At 49.5% G+C, this 18,480-nt stretch overlaps 1 protein-coding gene across 1 annotated transcript in view; it reads left to right on the top strand.

Moving 5' to 3' along the window:
• Window positions 1-396: 396 nt before the first annotated feature.
• Window positions 397-18,480, top strand: part of Syt13 (synaptotagmin 13) — a 41,727-nt gene continuing 23,643 nt past the window's right edge. The window contains exon 1 of the mRNA XM_048428341.3: window positions 397-675. Within this exon, the coding sequence (XP_048284298.1) occupies window positions 493-675 (183 nt within the window). The 5' untranslated portion in view covers window positions 397-492. The remainder of the gene's footprint in view (window positions 676-18,480) is intronic.

Here is an 18,480-nt window from a genome sequence, read left to right as displayed (position 1 = left end):
ATGTGTGTGTGCACACAAGGTATCTATTTGTGTATGTATGTGTGTGTCTGTGTGTTATAGGATTTGCACCACACAACCCGGAGGTTATACCTCCCAGTGTGTATGGGGGAGGGGCGGAGAGAACTAGGATTGATCCCATACAACCCTGGTGCGATCACCTGCTAATGTGTGTGTGCATGTGTATGCGTGTATGTATGTGTGTGTGTGTGTGTGTGTGTGTGTGTATAGAGCTCTAGGCATGGCCCACACAACCCTGAGGCAATCACCTGTCAGGGCCCTCCCGGCGATAGGAAGAGGGTCACATGGTGGCGGGGAGGGGGTTGCAGTTGACGCGCCTCCGGGTCAGCCTCCGCCTCTGACGTCCTTACAGCCATCCTCCCTCCCTGCTGGCTGCGTCCCCACTCTCTGAGTCTGGAGAGCGGCTGAAGCCCGGCGGGAGCGCGAGGTGCAGGAGGACGGTCGGAGGCGGGCGAGCCGCGGGAAGCAGGCACCATGGTGTTGTCGGTGCCTGTGATCGCGCTTGGCGCCACGCTGGGCACCGCCACCAGCATCCTTGCGCTGTGCGGGGTAACCTGCCTGTGCCGGCACATGCACCCCAAGAAGGGATTGCTTCCGAGGGACCGCGAGCCCGACCCTGAGAAGGCGAGGCCAGGTGTGCTCCAGTCGGGCCAACAGGTGAGTGCGGGCCAGGTGGGGTGGCCGGGCCACCTTATGCTTTGCTAGACCAGGAAGGGGACAGCAGACCTACAAGCAGGGATCGCGGTGGCTCCGAGGGGTGGGGGAGGGACCTGGAGGAGAATGGGGGGAATGAAGGCTTGAGAGGGCTGGGAAAGGAATGAGAATGGGGGTACAGTGTTTGAGGAGGAGAGGCTGTGAGCCTTGGGAAGGGATGAGGAAGCTGCAAGGCTTAGGACATCCTTCAGGGGACACAGGGGGCAAGGGTAGTGGGGTCTGCCAGAGGAAAGAGGGAGACCTTAGGGCAAACAGCTGAGAAATAACCAGAGGGGAGGTGGCACCTCCTCCCTCTGAGTCCCCAAGCTGGACAACAGGAGCAGTAGGGACGCCTGGGTCTAATGGTGGCCAATGAGGAGGAGCCTGCAAGACCCCTACTCCTAGCAGCTGAGCCTCAGCATGCCCTTAGGTCTCTGGAGACTGGAAGGCTTTTATCCCCTTCATTTGTGGTCCTCAGAGCCTCCTTGAGCTGAAAATGGGCTATGGGCTGTGTATTCCCGACAGGAATGGCAACAGCATCTGAGCGATGGAGGCAAAAGCCTTCTCCATGATCTGTGACCTCCAGAATGCTTCTCAGGTGGAGAACAGTGCTCTTTAGAGAGCCCGAGGAAGGCTGCCCTAAGTCAGGGATGCAGCAAGGATTTCCCAGGTCCATACAGATTCCCTGATTTTAGCCTTCTGGGAGAATCTTGCTTTGTGCCAGGCCTCCTTTTCCTAGTAAATTAATTATTCACAAACCCCCCAGGTCTCAGAGTGGAGCCTGTGTCCTTGTTCACTGTAGTGAGAGTGAAGGGAAATGGCTGCTGTCCTTGAGGCACTTGGAATCCCATACAATCGACATTGTCACTGCTAAATAGGAGCTGGTGAGCTGTGGGGTATCAGCCCGGAATGATTGGGAATTGGGAACAGTGGGTTCCCCAGTGGTGAGGGTGTGGCTGGCTGCCTTTCCCTCCCATCTGGCATGGCTGAGAGACACCTGAGGGACAGATGGCCTTTCTGCTGCCTTTCAGTGGCGGCCCTCCATCCTTGCCCCTAACTGGGGAACAGTTCATGTAAACAGCCTCCAGGCTGTCTTCTGACTGTCCTACTGACCCCCAGTAGCCCACACAATGCTGATCATCTGCCAAAAACCTGCCAGGCTATTTCTCAGCAACTTAAAACCCTCCAAATGCCTCATTAGAATAAGTTGCAGCAAGTAGCATGGCTTCATCAGCACCACTCTGCCTTACTGTCAAGACCTTTACTTATATCTGTGCTTTTTACAGCCCAACAAAGGTACAAGGGAATCGTCCAACTCTCAAATTAGGAAGCACAAGTTCAGGGAGGGCAAGTAACTTGTCCAGGGCCACACAGTTTGGGGGCCCAGCTGTTCCTGATCTGGTCTGATTTTAGAGTCCTTGCTAGTAGCCCCTCCAGCCATCCCTTACCCGCTCTGTCTGGAAGGTGCCTGTCTCTCCAGCCAGGTTCTGGTTTGGTGATTCTTCTTCCTCTTGCCCCCCCCCCACTTGTTTGCCACAGCCTTTATATCTCTTCCTGTTCTCTTCAGAGGGAGGATTTTACTTACTGGCCCATAAAACAAACATGCCTATGGCTCTGTTCTATATCATTCCTTCTAAAACTGCTTACGGCACTCCCTACCCTGGCTGCCATTCATATTAGCCACCTGCATAACATTTATCCCCGGTACCTGGAAACCGGCATTTGTGCAATAAGAAACCACTGGCAAACAAAGGCACCCAGCCTTCTGTTCCAAGGGGCTGTGTCTTTGCCACCGTAGCCAGTTCTCTGAAGGCTCAGTGATGTCTGCCCATGAATATCTGTTGATATGTGAAGCCCACCCACCTGCATTTCTTCTCCTGGTTCCCTGGTGCCAGGGCATTTGGCAACAGCAGCTAAATTGATAGGTGTGAGAACTCAGGGTGTCTTGGTGGCCACTGTGTTCTGATTCAGTCACTGACCCAGATAAAGTAGCTGACAAAAACGACTTAGTTGATTTCAAGGAAGTCAAGGAGACAGGCACAGGGTGGGAAAAGACTGGGGGGCAGTCAGCAAGGCTCACTGAAGATATTCTTCCAAGAGAGGACAAGGTGCTGGAGGAGGGAGGGGGCTGTACATCTCTGTCTCCAACTGAGGGCTTATGGTTAGTTGTGTCCCACTGAGGTCTGGGGTGCAGCATCCCTGCCTTGTGCTTCCAAATCTCATTGGCTGTGTTGCTGGGAAGTGCCTTTGGTGTCAGAGGGCGGGCCTGGGAATCTGATGTATGCCCCAAATGGATAAACAAAATTGAGGTTTGTATTGAAAAAGATTTTGGAGGTCATCCCGAGGCATTAAACATCTGCCAAGAGTCTGCAGATGGAGTTGGAGGAGGTCAAGGTCTTGAGTAGGGAGGAAAAGATCATGTTTTTATCATCATTGACTCAAACTGAAACTTGGCATTTTCTTTAAGTGAAACTATAGACAGAGCGCGGGAATGTTCCTGATCCCGAGACTCTGTCTTCAAGGAAAATCATAGCTTGTCTGAAATCTGCTGCTGGGGTTGCAGACGCCCGTTCACCTCCCCCCCCTCCACCACCACCATTCTAAGTTATGGTGTTTATTGAAGTCCCTGACCCATCCTGTGATTTACTACGTTAATAAAGACTCCACGTTCCTGGATATACGCTATCGACTATTCCTCTGCAGCCCACACTTCACCTTCTGCTTCGTCATCATCCTGGAGACGTAGCTGAGGGCTTCTCAGGCAGGGAAGGGGTCAGGTCACCAACGACCATGCGCTCGTGCTGAGGGCCAGGTGGCAGAGTGTGGAAACTCTCTGCAGCATCTCCTCTAGTGTCCTGCTGGCTTCAGGTCACAGGTCGCAGCACTTTGCTCTGGAGCTAGACTCAGGACCTTTGTCCCTATTTGGACAATGCCCCCCCTCATTTGTGTCCAGCCTTTGGGGGATGCTGAGAATTCAATCTTCCTACACAGGCCATTCTGTTCATGGTCTGGTGAGACCTCAGTCCACCCCAAGAAGTTTGGTTACAAATGGCCTATGACTTGAAGCATAGTCAGGGAAGTGGCCCTCAGCGGGATACCCTGATGGCCATTCCCTCTCCTTCACAACTGTCTCTGAATGAATTTGTAAACTGTCTTCAGATCCCTTGATCTCCTTCCCTGGGATTTCCTCTTCCTGGGGTTAAGGTCACAGCCATCCCCTTTGTCATTCCAGGATGAGCAGAGAAGCTACCCTCCCCACTGGGCATCCTGAAGTCATCCCCTAGCATGACCCTAAGGAGTCAAGAAGCTTTCTCTGTAGGGTCCTCTTTCCCCTTATGTGGCACTTACCTGGCAGTGACCTTAAGTGAATCTTCTCAAATACCTTTTAGGTTCCCAAGGGACCTGGTGCTGTCTTCTCAAAGGCAACATGGAGCCAGAGACTTTAACAAACTTTCTTGGCTTCGGTGGTAGTCACCCTGTCCACACCCTGTGGACTCCCCTGACCACACTCCTGCTAGCCACTGCCACAAGCACCCAGCTCACTCACTGCTTCCCTCCCAACAGAACTCAAACATGATGGCTTTTGCTGGGAACTTAGTTCCAAGTTTCTATGGGATGAATTTATATCAAATAATATATGCATAGTCAAGTCCTTTCCCCTAAGATCAAGATTGTGTCTTTCATTTTTCTCATGTCCCTGACAATGTCTACTGGAAAAGAAGGACATGTGACCTTCCTGGGTGTGTATATTGAATAAACATTCTGTAGCCAACATGGACTAGGAGGGACAAACCACAGTCAAGTCCACACTTGCAGGAGACCTGAAGCCAGGCTCGAGGCTACTACCCTACAAGACAAATAAGAGACAGCATAAGTCTGGCTGGTTAGGAAGTGGGGAGCCTCTAGACTTTGATCCCTGCTCTGCCTCTCAATGTAAGTGCTGGCTACATGGTTTATTTCCTTCAAGATTCATCTAGCCGTATGTGATGGTTTGTGTGCTTTCCTATAATCAACTGTGTATCAACATGGTTCCTATTAAGGCATCTCATTGTGACACAGTGTTTGTGAACATTATGAGGATCAGGCCAGTGCTGTTATGATGGGGCTTTCAGGCCTGAGTCCTCCTATACCTGGTCCATCACAAGCTGGCTTTAGCCATTGCTGCTATCTTCACCTGCAGCATAAAAGACTCAGGAACTGGGGTCTCAATGCCAGCAATGGGGCCCTAGGACCCTTTGATTGTTCTCCATCCATGGCCTCAGAGCAGCACCCCCAGGCTGCATGTTTTCATTGTACTGATGATTGAGATGGGCCAGACACGGCTGTTGCACCACATATTCATTAATTCACTCATTAAAGGTTAATGAGGGCATCCTAGGTAGCATACGGTGAAAGGCAGACATGCTCCTTCCGAGGAGACAGAAGGTACAGCCATGGCGCAATCGCCACAGAGCATGGTATGGCGCTGCATGACAGGCAACATTCAGGAGCCATGAGAAATCCTAAGGAGCAATGCCACCTACAGCCCAGAGTACATCCTTCTCCATTTCTGGGTGGCCACTCTTTGGCCTTTTGTAACCTCTTAAAGACTGGAGACCCTGAAAACTGCTAGCCCCACTCCTGGAACTGATTGGACTCTGGCTGCTTTAAGGGCTGACCTCCATGGTTTTTCAGCCTTTTACTTATTATTGTTGCTAGTTGGTGGTGGTGGCAGGAGTAAGCTTGAACCCAAAGCTTCTACATGCTAAGTACATGTACTACTGAGTTACTGCCTCAGCCCAGTTCTTGGCTTTTTAAAGGATCCAACTCCCAGATTTCTGTTAGTAAATCTTCCATCTGTACAACAGCAGTGAAAGATCCATTTCCACAGAGCAATAAACCAGGGCTGGCACGGCCATCTACATGAGTTCTTCACCTACACCAGACACTGCCTTTTACAGGTGAGGAATGTGAATCTGGAGAGCTTTCACAACACAGTCATAGCAGCTAGGACCCAAACTTAGGAACTGGCTCTAGAGCCGCATGTTTGATTGTTGGCTAGAGCTTAGTAAGAAAACGCTAGTCAAAATTCTGTTCATGTCACTGTTTCCCCCAGACAGGTGAACAGGTGTCTGTGAGTCTGTGCCTTTGAAAATCAGCTTTCAGAAAAAGTCCCCTGACCCCAAGGGTCATCCTCTGCTTTGTACACCCATCAGATCAGGCGCTGGGTACAGCCCAAGGCCCCCCGGAGAGATTTTTAAACAGTAAACATGTTTGGGCTGGTTGCTTAGCAACAACAAAGACAGTATGAATTTTTCATCACAAGATTAGCATAAATTATGTCAGGGAGATGAGCACACAGCCCCAGGAAGTGCTAAACTTTCAAAGTGCTCACAGAGTGGATGCCTGTCTCGAGACCCATCAGTCACTTCCCAATGACAGGTCCTGACCCCTCCCCCAGTTTCTCCTTTTGGTGTAGCATATAGGTAGCCGGTGTGGTGGTTAGTGCTGATCATCAACTTGACAGACTTTAGAATCACCTGGGAGATGGGACTCTGGAAGGCCTGGGGGGACATTCTGATTATGTTCACCAAGGTGGAAAGGCCTGCCCACTGGAGGTGGCACCGTTCCCTGGCTGAGGTCCCAGACTACACACACGGAGAAAGAGAGTTGAAGGGCAGTGTGCATTCACCACCCTTCGCTTTCCTGCTATGAATGCAAGGTGATCAGCTGCTCCGAGCTCCTCTGCCGTGACCTCCCTGCCATCCAGTGAACTGTGAGCCACAGTACAGCCTCTCCTTCTTAAGTTGCTCCTACCAGGCATCTTATCACAGCAACAGGAAGGGTAGCTAAGAGTCAGGTTCATGACTCATCCCCTCGTGGAGCCCACAGAAGACTCTGCTGCACCCTGCTCAGACTTTTAGACGGGGTTATCAGCAACTGGGGGTGCAGGAGGACTCAGTGTCGGGAACAGTGAAGAAGGCAGCAGGGCTTGACGCAGAAGGGAAAGAAGAGACAACAGGTGAGGACCCAGAAAGACAAGGGAAGTCAGAGGCTGCACCCTGAGTTGGGGCCCAGGAACCATCAGAATCCACAGACATGTGCTCTTTCCTGAGCACCTGCTCCATACACAGGGACATTGAGGCTGAGGCCACCTCTTGGTCTCTGTGGGTACAGAGGTTCTGCACACGCCTCTGCCATCCTGCCTCTGTGCTCAGAACCCACAGAACTTTTTTCCTGTTAGCCTTGGGGAAACTCGATTTGAGGATGAGAAGAAGAGTTTCATAGAAGCAAGGGTTTTTGTTTTGTTTTGTTTTGTTTTGTTTTTATATGTGTACTGCGTGTCTGTGTGAGTCCATTGCACCATGTACACGTGTGCAAGTGTCTGCAGAAGTTACAAGCATTTATGAGCTACCGTGAGTGATGAAAACCAAATCCAAGTCCTCCTCAAGGACAAATATTCTTAACCACTAAGCCATCTCTCCAGCCCAAGTAGAGTTGAGTTTTAACAACTAAGGAGTTCTCAGTCCGGGTATCAGGACCAACATACCTGAGCACCCACAATATCTCATAACCAAGTTATAGGGGAAAGAAAAACAGAAGGAAGGGGCATGTTCTCTCTCTTCCTCCCTCCCTTCTGCTATCTCTCTATCCCTCCCCTCCTTCTTCTGAGAGTTGGAGGTTCAGACAGGGTCACTGTTCTAACTATGTAGTCCAGGCAAGCCTGGAACTTGTTATATAGACCAATTGGCCTGGAACTTAGAGATCCTCCTGCTTGGCCTCCCAAGTGCTGGGATAAAGGTATGTACTACCACACCGGCCCTCCATTCCCTTTCTTACTTCTTTAATTGCATTTATTGAGCACATACTGTATGCCTGGCTCAGTGCTAGGGAAGGGTACACAGCAGGTGTACATGTGACCTATTCTGTCTTCATGAAGCGTATGGTGCTGTGGGCAGGATCAGAGTCAACAGAAAGGTCAGGTGTGTTAGGTGAAGGGGGCTGTGTTCAGACTGTAGGGTCAACGCCGCTCAGGCAGGCAGCCCATAGCATCCCACGGTCGGGTTCATCATCTCGTACATGCTCAAGTGTTCCAATGCCTGTGAGGAGTGTGTACAGATTCTATTTGGTTTCAATGTGGCTTTGTATTAGAGTAAAATCCACGCCCCAAACTAACCATTTTAAAGTGCAAGAATCATGAGTCAGTGCCGTGTAGTACATTCACATTGTTAAGCAGCTGCCACCTCCACTAAGTTCCAGAACATTTCATCACCTCAGCAAAAAACCCTGTCCCCATTGAGCAGGCAGCCTCTTGTCCTTCCTCCCCCCAGGCTCTGGTAACCACCCATCTGCTGTCTGTCTCCATGGATTTGCCTGTTCTGGACATTTCTTATAAACAGAATCTTTTAACAAGTGACCCTCTGTGTCTGGCATCTTTCAGTTAGCATAATGTCTCTTTTGAAAAAGAGGTTTGATTATTCTTCGTTGTGTGTATGGGTGTGTGTCTGAGCATGTGTGTGCAGGTGCACTGGAGGCAGGAGGCTGACCCGTCTCCCTGGATGGGAAGTTACAGGTGGTGGTGAGCACTCTGGTGTGGGGACTGTGAACCCTGCTCTGGCCTCTACAGGACAGCAAATGCTGGTAGCTGCCAAGCCAGCTCTTCAGCTCCATCACTCAGAACATTTCTAAGGTGTTGTCCTTTCCTTAGCCTGCTGCCCTGGACATTCCAGTGCTGTGTGCTTGAGTTTCTACCTAGGCTTTTTCAGGTACACAGTATGTGTGGGAGTTGAATTCCCAGGTCATACGGCAATTCTGTTTTTAACTTTTGAAGGATCAGCCAGACTGCCTTCCCTGGACACTCTGCCATTTTCTATTCCCCCAGCAATATTCTGCAATTCATTGGGCATTAATTATAATTTCCTTCCCTCCCTTCCTCTCTTCCTTCCTTCCTCCTTCCTTCCTCCCTCCCCCTCCCTTCTTCCCTTCTTCCTCCCTTCCCCTCAGTCTTTCCCTGCCTCCCTCTCTCCCTTCCCCATTTCCTTTCCTGCTCCTCCCCCTTCTTCTTTTGAGATAGTCACTGTGTGACTAGCAACTTTGTGGTGTTGTGCTTTGGATGTAAACTGTACTCACCTGCCCAGGCTCACTGTGCTCTAACACCTGGTCCCCAGCTGGTGCTCTAACACCTGCCCAGGCTCACTGTGCTCTAACACCTGATCCCCAGCTGGTGCTCTAACACCTGCCCAGGCTCACTGTGCTCTAGCACCTGATCCCCAGCTGGTGCTCTAACACCTGCCCAGGCTCACTGTGCTCTAACACCTGGTCCCCAGCTGGTGCTCTAACAACTGCCCAGGCTCACTATGCTCTAATACCTGGTCCCCAGCTGGTGCTCTAACACCTGCCCAGGCTCACTGTGCTCTAACACCTGATCCCCAGCTGTTTTGGAAGGTTAAGGAAGTGGAGCCTTGCCATCAGAAGTGGGTCATTAGGGGTAGGCTTTGGAGTTTTACAGCCTGGCCCCACTTCCTGTCTGCTCTCTGTTTCCTGATTGCAGAAACAATCTGAGCAACTGCCTCATCTCACATTGCCTTTCCCACATGATGGCTTGTGTTCCCTAAAACTGTGAGCCCAAACAAGCCCCTCTTCCCTTAGGTTGTTTCCTGTCAGCGTTAGTGTATGTCACTTCAGAGTTTTCTAAGCTTTTCATGGAAACACTCACTTTAAAATTATTCTTTGCGTTTATTCTGATTTGCATCCCTAAACTCCTCATCTGCTTTTTCACTGCCTTTTGCTGTTTGCACTGAATGTTTACTGAATGGACCTACACAGGTGCACCCAAGATGTGTGAGTCTCATCGAGGTAGGGTGTGACACACAACCATTCTATTGCTCGAATATTTGCATGTTGTCACTGTCCTCTTCCTCGGGCACCCGCCTCACCGAGCTGCTGTCCTCTATGTTGTATATGCTGCCTGGCCAGAGCAGTGCTAGGAGGAGCCTTGCCATGCCCACTGGGGCTGGTGTGGCATGCACACAAGCCTTCCCACCACAACTCCCACAGGTGCTAACCTTGGCTAAAGGGCTCCCATGCCGTTATTGTACAGAAAAGCCTTGAACGATTTTCACACAGCATTGAAGGACAATTACAAGTATTTGGAGAGGTTGGTTGGGGTCTTAAGGTGGGCTAGGAATGCATTATATTTTTTTCTATTAAAAGGATGGCGTGTCACTTGCCTTTTAAAACTTGCTCTATGGGAACAAATCAAGATCAAACCATGAGGAGACCTTATGTATGTGTGTGTGGACGGACAGAAGCAGAAACAGCCTGTGGGGGTTCTGTGTGACTAAGTCCACCCGGCAAAGACCCAGGGCATTTTGATATAGTCCATTGATTTCTTCACCCTCCCTTCTGCTCATTAAAGCCAACGCGTACTTTACTTTCTTAGAAGCGAGCGCAGAGCTTTGCTTAGCAAGAGTGAGGGAGGCTAAGTGAGTGAATGGACGGGGATGGATGGGGATGGATGAGCAGCTGCCTGCAGCCACAGCATTTCACAGTGTAGGCCCGAGAGGCAGGGGGCTCCAGGTTTACCCGGTAATCTCTGCATTCGACTTTTAGTGCAACAGGGAGCAGCAGCGAGAGGTGCGGAGTGTGGGCAGTCTCACTCCAGGTTGATTTCCTTCCCTTTACACCTTCGTTCACTTGGTTAGCATAAGATAAAATAAAAATCGTCACCTGTGGGCATGGGGAGCTGTCTGCATCTGTAAAGTGCCGGCTGTGCCAGCATAATGATCTGTGTTCAAATCCCTGGCAGCAATGCAAAAGCCTGGCATGGTGATCTCCACGTGCACATACACACAAGTGAAAGTGTATTTGCACACACATAAGCATATGCGCACACACACCTAGATCTTCACCTGTAAGGACCAGGCTCACCCAGGAAGTTTATAATGTGCCTGGCAAAGGGTCCAAACTGCCTAGGGTGGCTGTGCTGCTGAGCATCATGGGGGCAGGGAGCACTGAGGCAGAGAGAAAAGTATGTTTGTGCATGAGTATCTGTGTGCACACGTGTGCATGTGTGTGTGGTGTGCATGTGTGCATGCGTGTGTGTGCATATGTGCGTATGTGCATGTGCGCATGTGGTGTGCATGTGTGCATGCGTGTGTGTGCATGTGTGCGTGTGTGCATATGTGCTGCGTGCATGCGTGCATGTGTGCATGTGTGTGCATGTGTGCATTCATGTGTGTGTGTGTGCACGTGTATTGCATGAGAGGAAAGTAGAAGGAAGAGTGTGACAGGGGAGAGAGCTCTCTAAGGGAAGGGAAAACCCAAGAAGGGGTGAGGATGGGAAGAAAGACCAACTCTCAGGCAGGGAATGTAGCACAGTGGTAGAAAGCTTGCCTAGCATGTGTCACCGTCACAAAGGGAGGAGGAAGAAGACATGACTGGAAGATAACATGGCTGACTATGGCAAACTGTCTTCTCTCCTATGCTGAGAAGATTTCCATCTACATGTGAGGGAAGAGGGGAAGTGTTGGGAGGGAAGAGGGGATCAGAAGATGGGGTGAGAGAGATGAGAGGCTAGTAGGAAGGGCAAAAATAAGCAAGGTACCAAAGTGACGCACATGCCTGTAAATGATATAATAAAATGAAACTAAATGACTCACTTTTAAAAAGTAAGACATAGTGCAAGCTTGTGATCTTAGCACTGGGGAGACAGAGGCGGGAGATCACGAGTCCAAGGGACATAGCAAGCCCAGTCTGACCTGGGCTGCAGGAGACCTTGTCTCAAGAAAACCCAAAACAGCGAGGACTAAAAGTTTAAAGAAGAATATTCTGTAAAAGATCCAGAGTAGGGAAGAGCACTTTAGGGAACGGCAGAGGAACTGATGGAGACACTCACAGGCATGGGTCTTCCTTGATGTTTGGTGTTTCATATCTTCACGTTTCCAGGCGTCTTGCAGCAGATCAGACATGTTTCCATCTCCAACACACCTTCCTTCACCTGGAAGGAAAGGGCAAGGCTATCAGAGAGAGAGAAAATCCACCCCAAACTGCGGGGCCGTTCTCTAGCTGCGCAAGTATGTCCCGGGAGGAGTTTGTCTTCTTCCGCACAAGTGGATCCTTGAATCGGCCATGGGATGGGCATCCTCAAACACACAGGAAGAAGTGCAAGCATCAGGAGTGGCTGACTCAAGGCCAGAGCTTGCCAGATGACATCAGGACATGGATGAGGGACAAGGGAGTCTTTAGATTCCACAACAGTCTTGAAACAATTGGCCACAGAGTCAAATAGTGAAGCTGGGAGGTGAAGCTAGTCAGAGACTCCCTGGAAGAGACAGGAGAGTTCAGCCTGTAGCTGGAATGGAGGACACCGAGTCTCAGGGTGCTCTGAGAGCACCATGCTCCCCGAGTCTAAATGCACAAAGCATTCTTTAGACCCCTACGAGGCCAGTGGGGTCTCAGTGGGGGAAGTGCTAGGGGCCATCTGGAATACTTGCAGTCCATTTAAAGGAATATGAACTGCCAGCAGCAGAGGAGGCAAATGCTTGCTAAACTCCCACTGTGGTGTTTCTAGAATCTTCCTTCATTTTAGGAAAGCTCCAGAATCCCTCTATGAGGGAGCTTCTTGGCTGTGTAGCCACCGAAGTCCATGGGAGAGTCCCACAGGGGCACTCACAGTGGCTCTCCGTGTCTGCTTATACCTGAGCCTGTAAGTCTGGGAAAGTGGGTTGAGTCTACTTCCAGGGATCCAGGCAGCATTGCAGATTGTCCCTGGGGAGGCATTTTGGGGCCATGACCTCCTCAGGAGCACAGAAGGGTGATGAACTGAGGCTGACTAAGCTGGAAGAAACTCTGCTTGGGAATTGTGACAGGCTGCCTTGGGAGGCTGTGCTAATTGCAACAGTAAACGAAATGGTAATTGGGCTAATAAATAGTATGAATAATTAAGCTGCCTTCAAAGGCCCTTCTCCGAGTGGTTTTGCTCTAGTCTTTGAATGAGTAAAGGGAGGAGGCATCTGAGTAGACCTATCCTTCTCTCTGCTTTGACACCAGCCAGTGGCCTAAGCCTTCCCTGCCCGCCTGCCTTGGTCACCTGTTAGCTGCATTCCCATTAGTGAATCATCATGGAGATTAGATTAGATAGCATACCAGGATGGTTAGTATAGATTGACTACTTGACAGGGTGTAGGATTATAAAAGAAGTTAGCTCCTGGGCCTGCCTGTGAGAATTATCTATTCTAGGTTAATAGAGGTGAGAAGACCTACCTTAATTGTGGGTGGGACCATTCCAAGGGATGGGTCCCAGACTGGTTAAAAAGGAGAAAACTAAGCACCAGTCTCTCCCCCCCCCTCCCCACGCCTCTCTTCTCTCTCTCTCTCTCTCTCTCTCTCTCTCTCTCTCTCTTTCTCTCTCTCTTTCTCCTCTCTCTCTCTCTCTCTCTCTCTCTCTCTCTCTCCTCTCTCTCTCCTCTCCCTCACTCCTCTCCTCTCCCTCCTCTCCCCCCCTCCTCCTCTTCTTCTTCTTCTTCCTTCTCTCTCTCTCTCTCTCTCTCTCTTTCTCTCTCTCTCTCTCTCTGCTTTCTGGTTGGGGATACAATACAGCCCGCTGCCTCAAGCTCCTGCACCACACCTTTCCCTGCAGGAGGACTGTCCCTTCAAGCTGTGAGTCAAAGCAAACCCTTCCCTGAGTTGCTTTTGCTCGCATCTTATCACAACATGTAACAAATGCACACATGGTGTCCAGAACGCAGTAAGTGCTGGGGTGGAAACTGCACCGTGTTGCCTCTGAGGCCTCTCTCTGTGCCCTCCTAACCCAGCTCCAACCTTACCCGATCCCTACCCCTGCTCAAGCAACCCCTATCTTCTGTTCCTTCATGCTCTGGCCCTGGTGACTCCTTCCTGTCAGCTACACTGGTGGAACAGGTGGTGTTGGCCCAAGGGGACCCTGAAGGAGATCTGCTCTTGACTCTTTCTGTCAGGTTGCTGAAGATGGGTTATTATACCCATAACAGAAGGGCTTAGGTCCTTTCAGAGGAGTGCCTTCACTCAGCTATCTGCCCTGCGTCTTGTGACCTCCCTTACCCATAGCCTCTTTATACCTAGGGATGACTGGTCCTGTTGCCCCTGAGACAACCATAATTCATCTCTCATGTTGATGCCTTGACCCTCTACTAGTCCCCTATCGAGTCTGCCACCCTGGCGCCCAGTGTAAATGTACCACGTGCTTCTGCCCAAATCTAACGATGGGTGCTCAGTTGGAGTTAACCATCACCACAATCCTGGGAATTGGCCAGATGAAGACTGAGCAGATGGTCAAGAGAAGGTACCAATGAAACTGGCAAGGTGGGGACCAACAGTAAAGATGCTTTTATTCACACAAGATTCCAACCTTTAGCATGCTTTCATTTTCCCTGTTGATCCAGCTGGTACCTTGTTCACCCCACAGTTTTTTAATACCTGTTGTCAACCAACATCTGGAAACAAGGCATTTCAGGGTGGTTCTCATTATAAGAAGCTTGAAAGGACCTGAGGAGAAACACCCCAAGCTCACAGTAACCGGAAACCAGCTGTTCTGATGTTTCTGACCGTCCATGATCTAGTCGTACTTTTGCAATGTTCTGCGGGCCCACTGGTGGGTGAGATGCAGTAGGTTTGCATTTGGTTTAAAAGGAAGGACAACTATATCCAAATGGCAGCTGAACAGGAGATGCTAAATGGCTCTGTGATAAGGGTTGGAGGTGGGGATAACTCTTGGTTCATATTTTCTCAAATGAGAGAACTTAGTAAGAGAGAAAGACTGTAGGGTTTGTCTACTTTCTGCATTGCATTTGTTATTGATGTTTTGGCAAAGCTAAGCAAAGCAGATACTCCAAAGAGAGATTGGAATGGGCTTCCATGAAGGGGACAAGCATCTCACTGGGTTCTGCATTGTAGGTTTCAAAGAAATGCTATGACTGTTCATGAGGTAGATGGCATATTCATGGGCTAAGGTAAGCCATTTCACTCCCAAATCATGGTGGACCAGATCTCCCTTTTTAGGGTATTTCTTCCCATGACCCTCTAGAAAAGTCACTAGGGTAAGAAGTCAAAAGCACAATGTGAATGATGTTTATCATAAAGCCAGAGTCTTTAAGAGTACACACACACACACACACACACACACACACACACACACTCCCTTCATTAGCCCAAATGTGGGGACTGGCTGGATGAACACTCTAATTTCTGATATCATGGCAACAACTGCACTGTGACCACAAAGAGTCATTCTGACCATGAGGAAACACAGCTGCCAAAACACCAGTGTCCTTCGCTTCCTCATCTCCAACCCCTTTCTTATTCAGTGTCTGCCCTTACAGGACATCCCTTGTTGACTAGACAGGAGGGTCAAGGAAGAAAACAGTCTGTCCTTCAAGCCCTACTGTGGATAACCATGCAGCACCTTCCTGAAAAGTTTTCTCTGGAAAGTTGACAAAGAAAAAAAAACGGAAGTGCCCCTCCTGAACGCTGCTCTCTTACACACACCCCTTCCCCTGGAACCTGGTTCCACCGTTAGCTGCCCATCATCCTGGAGGTCTTCTTCATCTTGGCCTTGGTGTCCCAGATTCCTCCGTCCTAGACCTCTTCCATCTCACCCCACCATTTCCTTTTTCCACCTCTCACTTCTCCTTCTGTCGTTCTCTCATGAACCCGCTGGTGTGAGTTACCGGAATCAGTTTTGTTCATGTGGTTCTTTGATCTCAGATTGTCCGATGTTTCACTGTTTAAAAAACAGAATTCTGACCCTTTTGTTCAGTGTTCAGGCCCTTTATGGCCTGATTGCCATACTCTTTTCCAGCTTCACCTTCCTCCTTGGCACCCTCACCATGTCATGAGCCTGCTCCCTTTTGGATCCAGGTTACCGCCATTACTATTGAGATGGTCTCTTCCACCATTCATTATTCTCAGAGTCTAGGCTGAAGTCCTCCTCCGTCTGATCACATTGATGGTGTGCAACTGTCCTTTTGGCCTTCGGCAGCACACAGTCCAGACACTGGACCTTTTAAGACCACCTTCAGGGAACTGGAGAGATGGCTCAGCAGTTAATAGTGCTTGCTGGTCTTGCAGATGACTTGAGTTCACTTCCCAGCACCCATGTGGCTTCAGTTCCAGGTGGTCCAACATGCTCTTCCGGCAATCTCAAGCACCTTATGCACATGGCACACACTCACACAGACACTTACACACAAATAAAAATAACCATTCCTTACAAAAGTCCACATTCAGCAGGCTTGCCCACACACATGAGGCCATGGATCCCATCCCTAGAACTACCAAAAGTGTCTTTTCATACAGATGTATCCAGGGTAGCAAATACCTTCCGTCCTGCATATCAGTTCTTATCCATTAATACAGTGCAGGGATGCCGGAGCTCAGCAAGAACCCTTTGATCGATTAGCCGTGTCTGCCTTGAGCTTTGGCTGGGGACTGGTGGATAAGTACTTCCTTGTTCCTAATTATGGAGGCTCTCCATCCAACCCCTCAGTCCCTTCTCTGAGGGCAGGGCCTTGCTCGTGCTTGCTGCAGATGCTGGGTGAGGCTGACTTACTGGACCCTGTTTGCTCCACCCTTTACCACCTGGCTGTTCTCGCACCTCCAGGGCAGAGACTGTTGTGCCTTCCACATGACTGGCAAAGAGGACGGTTGTTCCCCGAGAATTGCAACTCTCTGCACTTTTTCCACCCCCCGTCACCCTTGATGGATGATTTATATGCTTGGCAGCCTCAGCAAATGTACTTCCTTCTCTAACATGTTGCAAAGCTTTGAGCATGCAAATGTGAGCAGCAGGCATTGTTAGAAGGATAATCTTGCATGTACTCATCATTTCATGGGTAAAAACATTCCTGTTCCGGTAACATGTGATTTTCAATAAATTGGCATAATAGCAGGGTTGAAAACTGTTGTTCTGGCTCGTGGCTTCATCAATTACGCAAGGATTATAGACTCAGCAATTCCTCTGGCTGCTTCGGAGGAAGATCCGATGTCAAGGAAAGTGAGCAGTATGGGGGCCTAGAGTACCAGCCTCAGTACCCACTCAGGGCAGGCAAGGATCTGAGGGTAGAAAGAATTAACTCAAGCATGTTGCCTCTGCATGTTCTTTATTTTTTTGTGAGAGGCGGAAACGTGAAACAAAAGGGCGTGAAGAAGAAGAAGAAGAGGAAGAGGAAGAGGAAGAAGAAGAAGAAGAAGAAGAAGAAGAAGAAGAAGAAGAAGAAGAAGAAGAAGAAGAAGAAAAGAGAAGAAAAAGGGGGAGAGTAAGGGGAAGAAGTAGAAGTAGCAAGGAGAAGAAGAGTAAGGGCTGATCTCCACAAGGTTTCTAGTTTTTACAGACAGTTGGAAAATTCCACAGGCAAAGACAATGATAATATGCATATCAAAATCACAAAGAGGGACAGGTAGAACCTGACAAAGCAGTGCTCTGGAACAGGAAAGAGCCAGCATCCAAGGGGAAGTACCTGACATCCCAAACCCTTAGATAAAGTTACTCAACGTCCATGAGTCCTGGACTCACCCATTCTCCTCATCTGATCTCTTTTGTGATAACCAGCTTTGGGGACGCCCAGATTTGTTTGTTAGCAGAGGTGGGGCATGCTGCCTTCCTGCTCAGTTTCTGTCTTCTATAGACATTTCTACATTGTCTATTAGCAGGTAATTCTATGGGATTGACTCTGAAAATTTGACTGCTAGAACCAAGAGTGGATGCCACCGCTCCAAGGCATCGTGGTGTGGGGAAGGAGCAAGGTCATTCCCCTGCCCGTGCAGAAGTCACACTGCTGAGGTGTTTTGGGAATAAATCCCATTTTGAAGGGAAGAATCATGGCTTTACAAGGTTTCCACAGATATGACAGCAATTTTCCAAAACACAAGTGTTCCAGCAGCTCTGCAGAACGGGTTATTCCAAGTGGATGTGTACATACACACTCCCGTGGATCTGCCTACTGGTCTGTCAACTGTGCGTTCCCTGTATAGTCTTGTGGGCGCCAGCAGAGCAAGGCCCATGTAATAAAAGTCAGGCATGGTTACATTTATAACCCAGTGATGAGGATCCAAACACAGGCTTGCAAGCCAGCCCAGGCTACTTGGTGAGTTCTAGGCCAGTGAGACTCTTCCTCAAAAGAACAAAATTTAGATGTGTCACCTGAAAAACAATAGCTAAGGCATGTCCTCTAGCCTCCACATGCCTAAAGACATATGTGTGCCTGAGCGTGCACATGCACACACATGCATGCACACACATGCACATGCACATGCGCGCGCGCGCACACACACACACACACACACACACACACCAAACATGACCACCACAGATAAGATATAGAAGCAAAAGTGTCTAAAGGGTTAACGTGGATCACAGGTTGTATGAAGCCTGTGTACTCCTGGCTTACAGAAGCCACTCAAAGGCCTAGTTGCTTCCTGGACCACAAAGAGACTCAGATTAGTGGAGAGACTTTTAGTTCCTACAGATTCAATACAGTGCTGAGAGAAGGGTTCACATGGGAACTTCGGAGGTCAAAAGCTGGTGGAGAGAAGGCTCAGGAGTCAACAGTCACTAAGGCGCACAAGGAATGTCAAACTCAGATTCCAAATAGTAAAGTCAGAAACCAAATAGTAAAGAAGGGGATACACAAACATCCAGGTAATTCATTAAACACCAATGGACAACTAACTGATTAGGAGAAGGAGGACCATGGGACACAGTGCCAAAGTATCCGACACCTAAGGGAAAGTCAAGAGCCAGCCTTGGTGCTTCCG

The sequence above is a fragment of the Myodes glareolus genome, chromosome 10 (assembly GCF_982192425.1).
Source record: "Myodes glareolus chromosome 10, mMyoGla1.1, whole genome shotgun sequence".
Taxonomy (NCBI): Eukaryota; Metazoa; Chordata; class Mammalia; order Rodentia; family Cricetidae; genus Myodes; species Myodes glareolus.
This window is presented reverse-complemented; position numbering and strand designations above follow the sequence as displayed.